Raw genomic sequence first — 15144 nt, forward strand, 5'->3', positions numbered from 1 at the left:
CATGTTTGTGTATTGATAATTTCAGGTGCGAAACTCCCTTTGTGCTCATGTAACCCCCAAAAGAAAGGGATCCCAGTTGCATTGGTGCCTGCATGGTCCTATCTTTAAAAGATAGAGGAGGACAGAGGCAGTCTGTAGAACAATAACTTTACCGCAAGGTGTTTTCTGCAGCCTACGCAGATGATGTCATCATTGTGGCCGACAACTAGGAGCGGAGTCTGCAGATGGTGGCTGTGGTCTTGGGGTCCCCAAGGCAGGTCTCCCAGCCAACCCCTAAAAAGTGTGTAATTGGGTGGGGGGAGATTCAGTGTCTAGGGAACCTTCTGGCCCAAAGGCAGGTGTGCCCCCAGCTAGATAAGTCCACCGCCATTACCACCTGCCTGAGGCCCAGTCTTAAAAAAATAATGTGAGGTGGTTGACATTTCTGTTGGTGCTTCATTCTCAACTTCTGGCGTTGTGCAGTCTCTTGGTTGATCTTGCTTGGAAGGGAGATCCAGACCAGTAGACATGGCAAAGCCAGCAAATATTTAGGAAGGTTAAAGTGTCCCACTGGTGAACCACTGCTACTTTCTTGCCCATGTTTTTATCTTTTAACATGTGACAGACCAACACATTCTGAACATTCTGAAACCCAATTTGTCAAATACTGAAGCTAGGTCAGGCTAGGCCCTACTAGGCGTCTAACCATGATGCTCTAGTACGCCTCCTGTGTTTGTTTTGGATGCTTGAGGATGGCTTATAAAGCATGTAACATGCATTGTGTCTTTTTTTTTTTAAGTTTTTTCACTGAAAACATGAAAATGTACAGTTTCTGGTCGTACAGTCTATGCTATTTCTTTTCACAATAAACTGAGAGTGTGGGTAAATAAACCTTCATTTTTAGGTGTATTACCTTAGCTTTAGGCAACAAAAGCACATGTTTAGGTTTACAAAATTACATTATGGTTTAACTGAAAATAATAATGTATTCCATTTGCACTAGGAAGTTGGAATTTCTGAATTTCTTATGCTACACATATTAGCATACTACATTATCATTAAAATAGCCTGTCATGGTTGTTTTTTACTCATGTTCTGTTTCCAGATTTATTATTATTTATTATTATTTATTTTCTTTCCTGTGTACCTGTTCTGTTTTAGTCTCGTTTGCTCCGCTCTTGTGTTCCCTGCCACACCTTAATTTGTTAGCCAATCCCTATGCTTCTCTCCTGTTGACTGTGTCCACCTACCTCAGCTGTGTGTCACTGTCTTGACTAGTTCCCCCTGTGTATGTATACCTGTGTGTTCCCCTTTGTTCCTTGTGAGTTCGTCTGTTATCCTTGCTGTGATTCTACCCTGTGTTCCCCTTGCTGCTTCTGCCTTCACCCGAGTTCTTCGTTGCTATCCTGGTTTGTTTGAGATTAGTTTTTTATTTGTACTTTGTGTTTTTGGTTACCTGTTTGTTTTCCTGGACTTCATCATCAGCATTGAAGCTCGCTTAAAGCATCATCAGCATTAAAGCTTGAAATTCTCTGCATTTCTACATACAGTATAATATTCATTAATATCACAGGAATTGAACAAAAAAAACTCTCCATAGGGGCCGACCACAAGTTAAGCGAGCATGCAAAGAGGAACTTTGACAATAGCAACATATGTAGGTACAGATGTTCACATGAGAAGAGATTCAATTAATCATTAAGTCACTCCACATGTCACTGCCTTAACTAAACAAGGTCCAACGTATCTGAGCCAGAACTACTATACATTGCTGTGTGCGTGCATGTGTGTGAGTGTGTGTGCACATGTGTGTCCCTGTTTGTGTGTCAGGGCTGATTGCTCTTGACTTCATTAATCTCTGCAGTGTGGTTATGATTAGCTCTCTGAGGCATGCCAGAGGACATCTGACACACACACACACACACACACACACACACACACACACACACACACCCACACACATACGCTTACACACTCACTGTCAGATCTGGCCACCTCTCCAGCCTGTCTCTCTCACAGTCCAACCAAGTAGCTGGGAGCAAAGAGGAATAGACCAGCTCCTGTGGTGACGGGACATACAGTATATTCGTATATATGTATATGTATATGTGTGTGTGTGTGTGTGTATATATATGTATATATATATATATATATATATATATATATACACATATATACACACACACACACATATATATATATGTATATATATATATATATATATATATATATATATATATATACATATATATACACACACACACAGGCATGCCAAAGGTTTGTTATACCCCACACAGAAGTAGCAAGAATGTGTGTGTTCATAATGTCATCATAATTGCAGGAAAAAACACTGGGTGTGTGGAGAGAGACAGAGAGCGCAATCAAAAAAAAAAAAAAACTGAGACAGAGTTTAATGTCTGCGAAACAGAGGGAAAGAGAGAGAGACAGGAGGGAGACAGCTGTGCAAAAAGTAAAAAACAACAACAACAAAACATGGGTGGTCAATGAATGCAGACCAGACAGAGCAAGAAAAAGAAAGACACAAATCAGAACAACAGAGCAAGAGATGAGCATAATAGTGGACGAGTAGGGGCAGATGAAAAGACCAAGTGAAGTGTAAGTGGTAAAGTGCTACAGAGAGGGAGAGGACAGGGGATCCTCAGATGCATGCCTACACCCTGTCATGATCAGAGTATGTGCTGGATGATTTATTTTCCCACTCTAATATTGAGTGGAAAAACACATGAAAAAATACATTCCATTAAACTACTGAGGGTTTTATTTTGAAAGGAAAATGTGATTGTGGGTGTGAATATATCGGGGTAAAAGAATGGTCATCAGATGTGGCAATCATGGAACTAAAAATGTCTCTTCTTATCTTTACTCTCATTCTTTCCACTTTGTTTGCTGTTCTGTTTTCTTTTTCACTCCTTTCTGTAAAAAGTGTAATAAATGTAATGAAAAAAAAAATACTGCAAAATAAGAGAAATGAGAAGTCCCGCAGCCACACTCACACAGCCTTTGTTTGTGACTCATGCTGTGCCTCTAATTATTCAGCAGACCTGCAAATCAGCCTGCTGTAGAAGGGTAGATGGTCTGCCATTTGAAACTCACTCTGTATTTTAGGATTTAAGTGCACAAAGGAAGGAGTTTGCAAAAAACAGAAGATATAAAAAGTGAGACTTCCTGCAAGTTGCACTGGAGAAGAGTCACACAATTTGTGGTGGTCAGTTTAGAGAGTGGAAATATTCTGTAAATAGTGAGACTGCATTTAGAGAGATAATATTGGATAATTTTAGAGAATCAGTAGATGTTAGAGGGTTTATAGTACTGTAATATTTTGTATGGCAATATGCTATTGATACATTGATCGTCATACATATATATCGATAAATGTTTTATTATATCAACTTTTTAAAATAGCAAATACAATTTAAACTTTTGGTATCTTACAAGAATAATAAAACTGATAGCTTTTTCAGTCTACATGATACATTTTGCTGCACAAAAGAATTGATTGAAGGCTGAAGAGAGATGAACAGACTTAAAACTGTATCTTATTAGATAAAACAAATGTTGACAAAGTTGTTCTTTGGCAACATAATTTGCAATCTGAAAAAGGTGAGAAATTGCAGAATATCTCATCAAATGTTATTGCAACACTTGGCATATTGCAAAATGTTTAAAATGGCTATTATGCCGTATTGTGACTTCAGTATTGTGATAATAGAGAGATGTGACTCTGTTTTTACATTTAACATGAATTAGAGCAGCTACTGCTCTAAAGTTATTTTTTTCTCTGAAACCCCGTAACTCTAATTTATTTCTTAAATATTGTTTTATAAGCCCAACACATCTTGCAATTAATAAAATTACATGATAAGTATTGTATCAGACAGCTAATGGTCATTTGAATTTTTCCACTCAGAGTTGCAACCTTATGACAGCAAACATTTGGAATGTAGATTTAACATTCATAATGATATATATTTTGGCATCACTACATTTGCATTTTGTCGAACCTAATTCAGTGTTTGCAATTCTGTCCTTGGACATCTTCATAGAAAACATACTGCCATATGAATCTGTGTGTGTGCGCGTGTGTGTGTCAACACAGACAGCAAAATGACAAATTGTTGAAAAGAAGAATGAGATGAGTAATGATGGAATAATAATGCCACATGTGTACTGTAGCTTGTGTGTGTGTGTGTGTGTGTGTGTATGGTGATGAATCTCTCATTGTGACAGTGGGGCCGGCAGCAGCGAATGTCCTTCTGGGTGGGACATACACACACAGTGACACACACGCATACACACGCTGAGACACGCATACACAGATGGAAACGACCACACTAATGGATCACCCCTGTCTGTACGCAATCCGCCACAAATAATGATGAACCACCCCTGCATTAAACTATTTTACACAATGCTCAATTCATTACTTCTCTCTCTCTCTCTCTCTCTCCCTCTCTCTCTCTCTCTCTCTCTCTGGGTATAGGTGAGCTAATAAAGGTATGATATTTCTCCTCTACCGGCACAATCATAGTTTTTATCCATTAGTAGGATATTAGGGTATGGAATGAGGAAAGGCGGGAGGGAGGGGATGGGATGGAGAGGGAAAAGAGATGGCTTTAAATTGGTTTAAAAGCATTGCTGCTGTAAAAAGTAACAGCAGCCCCAGGTAGAAAATACTAAGGAGCAATTTGCATAGTTTTGCTAAGAAGACTAGGGCCAGCCTCAGGCCTTTCCAGGGCCTCTGCGAGCTTCTGATTTGAGGGCCCCCCTCTATATTTTCAATAACATTTTAGTGTCACACTGACGACATCAGCTCAAATTGGAAGTGTTTTAATCACTTTTTTGAGTTTGCCCTATGCATGTGATGGAGAATTTTAATTGTCTTGATGACAAAAACTGGGGAAAAAAGGCCTAAGGTGGAAATACCATGAATTATCCCATAAAGAAGAGTCAATAAAGCTCTGATGAAAGTTGATTTATAAAACACTAAACTCATTTTGGAGAGCTGAACATTGTACTAACCTCTTTTGTATTTGTCCTTGTTTTAAAAGTGTAAAATGAACATTTTAGTTTATCTAATGAGTTGCATTTATTGCCTTGGACTTGAGTGGACTTTGCGACATGTATCCGGCTGTGACCTTCCAAAAAAACTTTCCTGTTGAAAATTTGCATGTCAATAGAGAATATGCAGCAGAATTAGTCTTTTTTGGTATTCTTTCTGTTTTTTCATAATTAACATTTTTCCCTATTTAAAAAACAAAGCTAGCCACATGCAAAATAATGGTCTAAATAATACTTTTTATGATAGAAATAGAAAAGACTCAAAGATGACAAGCAAGCACATGCAGGCTATCCAACATTTGGATCTCATTTAATGTGGGATAGATTCTTTGCATGTGGAGCAGGATGTTTTGAAATCTCTGTCCAGTATTTCAGTGTTGCAGTGGGCGCAACCAGAAGGTATCCTACAAAAAATAAAATAAGATAAAATGAAGTAAAAAAATAAAGAAATAAAATAAGATAAAATGAAATAAGAAAAACAATGAAAATGGCAGGACCCATGATTTATTCTTGCACATTGATGCTCTGAGCTGACCTGGACCAAAATAATTTAATCATTCATTATACAATCGTACATCTAATTTGAACACAACATTTTTTGCTTGGCTTCAGTTTAATTGAAATCAAGAGGAAAATTTCATTTTTTTAATGATTAATTGAATCTCTTCTCGTGGGATTTTTTTTTCACGTATTTATTCACATTTCTTTAATTCCATTATTCTATTCAAAATGTATGTAAAGTAAAGTACGAATGGACCAACAAAACCACAAAATTCAACACATTCTTTCAATTTATTTGGAAAATGTTGAAAAATACATTCACCATCTTTTAATTGTTTTACACAAAAGAGGTTTTGTGCTATCTTTAAAGTGCTGATAAAATAGGTAATAGAATGATTGGATAAAGCTGATAAAAACCTCCTTTTTTTTCTTGAACATATTTCCTAGCTTCACTTTGCTCAGTGTGGGAGAGAAGAGAAGAAAGAGTCATTATGGATTTCAATTAAGTGATCCCTGGGCAGAGAGGGATGCGTCAGAGTGGGGGAATTAATGTGCTGCGGACAGATGTTTAATAATAATGGCCGAACTGGTCCTGCCGAGAAACACACATTCCATCCGCCGCACCCCACTGTGGCCGTAGGAACACACATGCACACAAAGACAGGCCCACATACACAGACACTCACATATAATCACTCATATACTGACACACACAATAATGATTCATACACACGCGCTGTGCAGAGCAATGTGTGACAGTCTCACACATACACACACACACACACACACACACACACACACACATCCACCCACAGACACTGGTATCACCACTGGCATGTATGTGTGTGTGTGTCTTTATGACCAGAGCTGGCCACAGCGCATATGGCCCTCATTTAGGAACAATGGGCATGGAGAATGACTGGTTGGATGAGCTTCCTGACTGTGAGAGGTGACTGGAGGCATGTTAAATGACATGCCCCGTATGGAGAGATGGAGCGAGAGAGGAAAAGAGAGAAAGAGAGGGAGAGAGTATACATGGGTAGTCCTGGATAGGGAATCATTGCCTCACTGAGCAGCAAAAATGTTTTGATTGAGCAGGGACAGAGGATGGGGAGAGGAAAAAAGGGATGCAAAAAGTAGAGAGAACAGGAACGGGAAAAGACAGAAGAAATGATGGAAAAGTGTATTTCAATAACAGGGATGTAGAGAGGATGATGGTCTGGCTGGGTCCAGAAGTGGGTCATTAGACAGTGTGTAAACAGCATGTCTTTTTATGAAGTGCTCTCACACTCCTTTTTGTGTCGTTCTCTCACAGATACACTCCTGGTGACACCTAATCAGTGTTGCAGCAGGACGAATGGCTTTCAGCCGTCCTTACAGTCTTGTCAAAAACAACACTTCCCTAAAAATCTCTCTCACTCACACACACTGCTCATACCGTCTTGTCACAACAACATTTCTCCGGTAATTACCAGGGTGGCCGCCCTCCTGCCGCCCCTGGATGGATGGGCTGAGCCACCATGGGTTTGCCCCTCCAGCCATAACTCTACCTAAGACATCTGCCTACTGCTCTTCACCACCGTGGTGGCCCTCAGACAGCAAATTGGCCTGGGAGAAAGACAGAGAGACAGAAAAAGATACTCTAACAACCACTGCCCTGCTCGCAGAGAGGTAGGAATGCCTGTACACAGACATGAAAGAGCATGGAGACAGATACACACACTCATTCACTTTTACTGTTTGTCTGTCTCTGAGGAGTAATTTATAACAGACAGTCTTTTCCTCTGACCATTGGCCAGACAGATGTCTTTACTCCTACAGATACATGAGTGCACACACACACACACACACACACACACACACACACACACACACACCCTGCTGAGGTGATCATTTTGACAGGTGAATATGGCTGAAGAGGAATGGAGGATTGGCGAGGAGGGGAAATAAGGAGGGAAGAGTGGGGAGAAATGAACTGATAACTGTATGATGAAGGGTGATAACGTCAGGGAAGGAGGGAAATGGATGGAGGGATGCTTGGAAGAAGTAAGGCAGCTGGCAGATCAATACTCAGATCCACAATCTGCATCCACAGAGCAGGCATTTTTAAAATGTTGTTTCTGGGATTTATTTTTTCTTTTTTCCCCCCATATTCGTAGATTATTTACCTCATATTTCTGTGTCAGTACAGTGGATAAGGTGGAGAGAGAAGATGGCATGTGGACATCTGGCAACAACACTTATGTCTCTAATTTATATCTTCATAATTTTTAAATTTACCTTTCAACATGATCATCTATTTAGACAGAAAATTGATGCTAGATGGTAAAGGACTGTTCTTCACTTATCACAGGAAGGGGTGGCTGTGGTATGACTTTTCTTTTTTTTTTTCTGACGATCCACGAAGCAATGGATGAAACAGCCCTGACATTAGTTGCCATTGATGTTTAAAAATTAAAAGTTGAAGATGAAATCCTGAACTTGGATAAAAAACTGGGTTTTCCTTCTTGTTGTCCTGTTTTGTTTTTTTTTCTCTCAAAGGGAAGCATTTGTGTTCAGGGACCATTGGAAATTTGAAAATCAAAAAATAATTTCTGTTTAAAGTTTAAAGTTCCTGCCTATGATAAATTGTTATGTTATTTTGGCAATTTTTAAAGGACACCTGCCTGTCAGTAAAATGAATACATAAAACAGCCATTTGAAGTCGTATGCCTCCCCCTAAGCCAAAAATAAAAACATAAGTCCCTTCCAAGTGCTTAGAAAATGAATTGACATCCCCTCGTCATAAATAACGAACAGTCCCTAACAGAGAAGTGTTTTATGATTAACCACACAGACACTCAAAAGATAGGATAAATAAAATAAAATACATAGGAAATGTAGCAGCTGTCTGTCAGGAAAGAATGATGAAAATACAAGGCCACTGTTAGTTAATCTTTAAAAATAAGATTTTATGAAATACTGCATTGGCATATTATCCATCCCGACTGGTTACTATAAGCCAGATGAAGGCAGATAACCTACTTTTAAAGGGGGAAAAAAACTACTTTCAAGACGCTTTGAACGCATCACATCTCTGCCACCTTAGCTGACCACCTTGTTGTCAACACAACATATAAACGGTTGCCTTAGTAACGTTAAACATGGCGGAGCTGCTGAAAACAGAAAGTGAAGTTGAAGAGTTCAAGAAGATATACTTCTACAGAAACAGGTATGTTTCCGTAGCCTACGTTACTAAGAAAGCACATTGTGGCTTTTGTTAATAAACCAATCAGCTAACGTTAACTTAACCCGAAATGTCAACAAATGCCGGCGTCATGCTTACCTCAGTTAACCTTGCTAACTAGCATGTCTTGTGTGTGCTAGCTTGGCGTTAAACGTCTGATATCTATTTTTTGACGCTATACTACAGAGCCGTACTCGTTGCAAAAATGGAGACGAGACATTTCTGTCGTGTTATAGCAAAGACGACGCTTTAGCCTTTAAACTGGATGCCATGACGAAGGCATTGGAAGTCTGAAGCACCCGCAGAGCAAACAACAGCAGTCACAGCATAGCAACGTCTGGCCATGCACTTGCAAGTGCAGACAGTAGTGTTGTGTTATGACATATTAATGGGCGTCAATCTGCATCTGAGCTAGGACGCTGTTATTTTTATGTCTGTGTGTCTTAGCCTCGCTGAGTTGAGCAGACAGAGGGAAAACCAGGCCGCCACCCGGATTCAAAGCTGGTTCAGAGCCTGCAAGGTGCGGGCTTACCTCAGGTATGATGTGTGTGCATGGTGAGAGTGTGTCTGTCCAATTTGAATCTGTTAACCAGAGATTTTTGGCACTACTTTATATGCCATAGGCAAAAAAGCATACAAGCCTTAATATTTTATATACCAATTTAAGGTTTGCTTTTTCCCTCAGGGGTTGGAAAACATTGTGGCAGGACTGTAAGAGTTAATTTCAAGGGAAACCCTGATACTAGCTCACTCTCATAATTATCCCACTTCTAGAGCTTTGCAAATGGCCTGGAGGAATAAATGTCGCTTGCACTCTTTGCTCCCTTCACACACAGAAAAATGAATGTCCCTATGTCTGTGCTTGTTCCTATACTGTGACCCCAGCACCATTCTGCAGGGTCAGCAGACAAACTTCCAGACAGTAGGTTAATTCAGATTACTTTAGTTAATTGATCAATGCATTAAGTGGATAATTAGCAACAATTTTAGCTGCCTAAGTGCAACTCCGGGGTTGTGCTATCCCCACTATAAGCATTGATTTTCTGGGCATATGAATGGCCTTTTGGAAATTGATGGCCTCATTGGAGGCAGAGAATCGCAGTGGACTTGCATTTAGAGTATGTTTGAAGATGAATACAAATGCATGCTGCCGACTAAAGGGGGTGAAAGGCTCATCGGACATGATCGAAAAGCCTGGAGGAGCAGAAATGTTCTCTGTGTGTGTGTGTGTGTGTGTGTGTGTGTGTGTGTGTGTGTGTGTGTGCGCACGCGCACGCGTGTGTATACGTGTGTGTGTGTCTTTCTGAGAGTAGGTATTTGTAAGCGTAATGTTTCCCTGACCTTTTAATTGAAGTCCTTTACAACCTAACATTTGTATGCAGAAATCATAACCACTCTTTTCTTTGTTGTTTTTCAGGAAAAAAGGCCAATACAGTAGTAGTGATTTTAGGGAATTTTGTGATTTATTGAATTAAATTTTATTATATATAGGAATTACATCCTTGTACAAGCTTTAAGTATTTTTTGTTGCATTTCGCTCATATGTTTAGAAGGTGTTTTTTCCTTTTAATTATTTGTTTTGTTGTATTCAATGCGATAATTTAAGTGAATATCAAACAAAGAAATTCACAGTTTAATTTGTGCATCTGATTAACTTTTTTCAGTGTTTTCCTTCATTTCAAGTACTGAGAATTACATGTCCAATCCTCTCCCCAAATTGACTTTTTTACAGCCATCTGCACAAGAAGGCAATCATTATACAGAAGATATGGCGGGGCTTCACAGCAAGGGCACATTTCAGACAAATGGTGAAGGTAAGCCAGCGCCTGGAACGGCTATAGATATATTGATTATGTTATGATAGCATGCATTAGAATTCAATTGCTATATTCCTAAGTCCCTGCGTCTGACCTTAAGAAATATAATTCACTCATTACACATTGGGAAATTAGCACTTAGGAAATATGATGCAATATGATAAGGAATTCCATCTATATCACAACTCCTGGGATGCGTATTGAAAAAGAGGAATAGAGAGAAGGAAAGAGTAGAAGAGTCGCTTATGTGTGTGTATGTGTATATGTGTGTGCTTTAGTAAAACAAGGCCCCATTTTCAGCATATTGCCTCCAACTGCTTCTTAATTGAACAGATTGTTGATACCGGATCCAATACCCAGCGCTCTCACGTATAATTTTCCCCTGGATTGAGTTTTGTAAACGTATCACAACAAGCTATTTATCATGCCTGTAAATTGACTGTTTGCTAAAGCATAACTGCCAGCCGCCGTTTGGGAGGCGTTCAAGAAATGGAAAGGGGGGGTTGGATGGCGGGGGTGGGGTTGAGGGGTGTTGAAATAAACGATGAAGGATGTGTCATAGCACACATATGGGCTAAAAAGAGGCTGTTTGGTCTCATTTGGAAACAGACGAGCGCTAATTTGAATCACTCAAAATTGCCACAGTGCACTATTTTGAATTAGCCCTGAGAGATACTAGTCTTCCCCGCTCTTCTCTCTCTCACTCTGTCTTTTTTTCTCTCTCACTCCCACGGACCTTATCATGTGTAATGTGACGTGCACAAAGCCTCATCTCCAAACATCAAGCTGAATTTACAACCTCCTTTCAAGTCTTTGTCTTCCTTCCCCTTCCTCTCCTCCCTCTCTTCCTTGTCATTATTAAAAAAGACGTGTTGAGATATGAATCCCTTTTATGGCCGACTCTCCAGTTTGCTCCTGAAATGTGCCCCCAGTGGTCGGCTGGCACGTTTGGTGTGTGACGGCTCGTTGAGTGCGCCGCTGAATATTCTCTGGCCTTTTGTTTGTCACTTCTGGCAGTGCTGTCATTGATTATGAAATCCAGAGGAGAGCGTTTGGCCGTCATACATCTCCATTAGCTCGCTGCTTGACTACCATAGATTTTCTTGGCCCTTGTCTGCGTTGGGGTATTAAGAGAGTACCGTCCTCCCCTTGATACAAAGTCCCGCTAACCACTCTCTGTCTCTCTCTCTCTCTCTCTCTCGCTCTCTCTCTCTCCTTTTCTCTGTCTCTCCATCCCCTCGACTTCTTCTCTTCTTACTCTCGTCTCTCTTGCTTTCCCTCTCTCCTTTTTCAGCCCCCTTCCCTCCTCCCTCCCCTCTACAGTGGCCCTATCTGCGCTGCCTCTGTGCAATGTATTATGTATAAAGAGCTCTTTATCTTTGACGCCTGCTGTGGACAGATCAGAGGGCTGGGAGACAAGATGTAACGCCATCTTTTCCTTTGTGTTCACAGGCGGCATATTTTATCATGAAGATGAATTTCTACGAGGAGATGGCGGTCAGGGTAAATATCACCACAGTGTCTTGTTTTAGCAAATGGAGTGTCGTGGTGGGGGGACACTGTGTGTCTTTGTGTGTGCCGTGAATGGGAGGCCCCATGAATAAGTAGCACTTCATCACACCACTTCAGTTAAAAAAATATCCATCATTGCAACTTTTTAAGTCCTTCGTGCAGTCTTTTTTTTCTTACTTTTTCACATGTGGCAAGGTGTTGATATTCCTTAAAGTTTTTGCATCATATAGGCACATTAAAATCAGGTGAAATACACAGAAAATGAAATAAAGATTATGGTCTTTTAAAACGATTTATTTAATTTTTATTTATTTAATTTTGTCTCATTACAAAAGACATCAGTTGGTCCATGTACACTGACAACATTGTCCACTTTGTTAGACTGTGTTCCATTTATGCACAGTGCTTGTGCACCCCCCCCCACCCACCCAATTGGAACTACTACTCAACGCATAAATCAAAACACCGTGGCTTTGACTGATACTTTGGCATGTTTACACAAGGATATTGCAGAGAAACCTTATATTTTTACAATTCCATATAGCCTACTCTTTTGGCTAACAGTTTCATTCTGCCTGAGCCATTAAAGGGTTTTATAGGCCAACAAAAAAATCCACTAGTGTTTATTGAAGTGGGTGTGTTGCTGTCCAGCTGGACAGAGATGGTTGTAGTATTTTCATATTGCTAAAAAAGCCTGGAAATTGAAGGCCTCAAGTTTTACACTTAATAGAAACCCAAACAAATAAAGCTGACCACCCTGTCGTTTCAATAAATGTCACATAATAGGAGAGATATAGATCCAGGAGTAGGGTTTGACCCAGCTGTTTTAGGTCATGGGGTGAAAGGGTAGGGGTGATGTCACCATGTAGACTAGAGCAGAAGCTTCTGAAGTTGGAGGAAAAATGACTTTATTGCTTGTATAAAATCACCACTGTTTCCTAAAGGAAGCAGTAGGAAGTTTAATGGAAAAATGGAATTTATGTGAACAGGGCCGAAAAGTGGCTCAGTGGTTTGCAATTCAAGAAGGTAGTGGGTTTGAAGCCCACAAGGGTCAAATGAGGCTTTACTGTGCAGAGTGTGCATTTTATTGTGTGTGTCTGTCTGGGTTTTCTGGCTGGCTTTAGTTTTGTACCACCATAAGAGAAATACATGAAGGTATTAGAAACACTCCTGCCACCACCCTTCACCAAGGGTGTGGCCTCAGCAGTGGAGCTGCCAGTGGGCTCTGCACCGTGTACTCCTACAGATATTTAATTATATTTATTTAATGACATTTTTCGGGTACATAATATAAATCCTTCACACCAGACTCATCAACTACAACATACAGCAAAGAAATATCACAATATACATACAATAATTCATACAACAAAAATAATCACAAATTAGCTTTGACGTTACACAAAATATCATTTGTTGATAAATGTTTGTAATATTGTCATAGCTCTTGTGTAGCTTAATACATCAGAAGGTTAAACATAGTTAAAAATAATAACAGGATTTTGTGAAAGTGTACTGTATCTGATGCCACCTGTTGAAAATTGAAAGAAGTTTGAAGGAAATGAATGAAAGTGTTTTTTTACAATGTATGTTAGACATAAAGACAAACTGTTAGGATTTCTTAGATTGCTTATATCCTGCGAAATATTGCCCACTGACTTTGAGCTCATTATAGTCTCAGAATTTCTTCCGATACATTGACCTTTTGGACAGAATGAAGCAATAATGCTTGTTCATGTGTATGAAACTGAAATAAAGAGACCTTGTGCAAAAATGAATAAGTGAAGGACATCTCTGCTCCTTTCTTATATCAAAGAATATTCTATGTGTAAATAGAGAGGAAGAGGGAAAGAGAAAAAGGGGGATACAAAGGGAGAAACAATCATCTCAAAATCTCCTTGTGATACTTCCTTCGAATCAATTTCAAGTCTTTTCTTTTTTCTCTTCCCTCCTGTTGTCTTTATCACGGCGTGGTAGCTAACAGAGGATAATGTATTAGGGCCGTAATAGAAACCAGTGTTTACATGCCGCACCTCGGATTTGTATTAGATTCAACAGCATCGATTTCACTAGTCAACAAAGGTCAGCAAGAACTCGAGAGGCGGCAATTACTTTATTTAAAATTATCTATTGACTGGCAGATCAATGCTAATTCTCATTTTGCTCTTTGTTGTTTTCCCCCATCCTCCACTCCACCTCTTCGCTCCTCTTCTCTCTTCTCATAGTGTGATTATTCTTTTACCTGCCATTGTTTTAATCTCCTAATTAGTCTGAAGGACATCCGCCCCCTTGCTTTTAAAACGGTCCACTGGTGTGTGTGGGTGTGTGTGTGCTAGCTATCTGCAGCCTCCACAATCAATGTGGACTGATACAGTTAAACATGTGGAGCTGTGACAGCTGTCTGTCCTCACTTAAACTGTCCCTCCATCACTGCAGAGGAAAAAACTGCATTCATGGTAAAACATGGTTTAAAAGGATGCTCCTACATATATTAAAACCGACATCTTTATTATTTTGTTTTGCTGTTTGTAATGCTTTTTATGTGTCCTCTGTAAGTCTAAATAATGAGACAAAGCACTGGCAAGACAACAAATGCAATGATGACACACAAAACAATATCTGTTGGAAAAGAAATAGAAGTATAAGAAATAAAAACCTGAAAAAACAGTAATATTTCCATGATGTAATACACCATGAAGCTTTATCTTACCGTCTCATAAAAGCAACACTATATAATGTTTTTCATCGGCATAATTGCTTTGAAAAACAGATTATTTCTTTTATGTATGCTAATAATTAAGCACCAAAGGTGCCATACTACCAGAGTTCTCATATACACATTTACTCAACGTCTGAATTCCTATGCCTTAATTCCCACAGATCCAGCGGAGATGGAGAGGATTCTTTGTGAGGAAATACATTCATAACTTCTACGCACGCAAGAGCTATCTGGAAGGACTTCTCAGGAAAAATGAACTTGTCAGGTAAGAAAAAACCAACACCAACAAATAGTGGTGTAAATGAGGCTCA

General features: G+C 39.6%; 1 protein-coding gene across 4 annotated transcripts in view; it reads left to right on the top strand.

The window, feature by feature from the left end:
* Window positions 1–8655: 8655 nt before the first annotated feature.
* The window catches only part of spata17 (spermatogenesis associated 17), a 90655-nt gene continuing 84166 nt past the window's right edge, over window positions 8656–15144 (top strand). For all 4 annotated transcript variants that reach the window (XM_042489571.2, XM_088079236.1, XM_088079222.1 and 1 more), the window contains exons 1-5: window positions 8656–8770; window positions 9233–9322; window positions 10518–10599; window positions 12055–12105; window positions 14995–15098. In XM_042489571.2, the coding sequence (XP_042345505.1) occupies window positions 8703–8770; window positions 9233–9322; window positions 10518–10599; window positions 12055–12105; window positions 14995–15098 (395 nt within the window). In that variant the 5' untranslated portion in view covers window positions 8656–8702. The remainder of the gene's footprint in view (window positions 8771–9232; window positions 9323–10517; window positions 10600–12054; window positions 12106–14994; window positions 15099–15144) is intronic.

This window comes from Plectropomus leopardus, chromosome 1, assembly GCF_026936395.1.
Source record: "Plectropomus leopardus strain MGB_pleo_1.0 chromosome 1, ASM2693639v1, whole genome shotgun sequence".
In the NCBI taxonomy this organism is placed as follows: Eukaryota; Metazoa; Chordata; class Actinopteri; order Perciformes; family Serranidae; genus Plectropomus; species Plectropomus leopardus.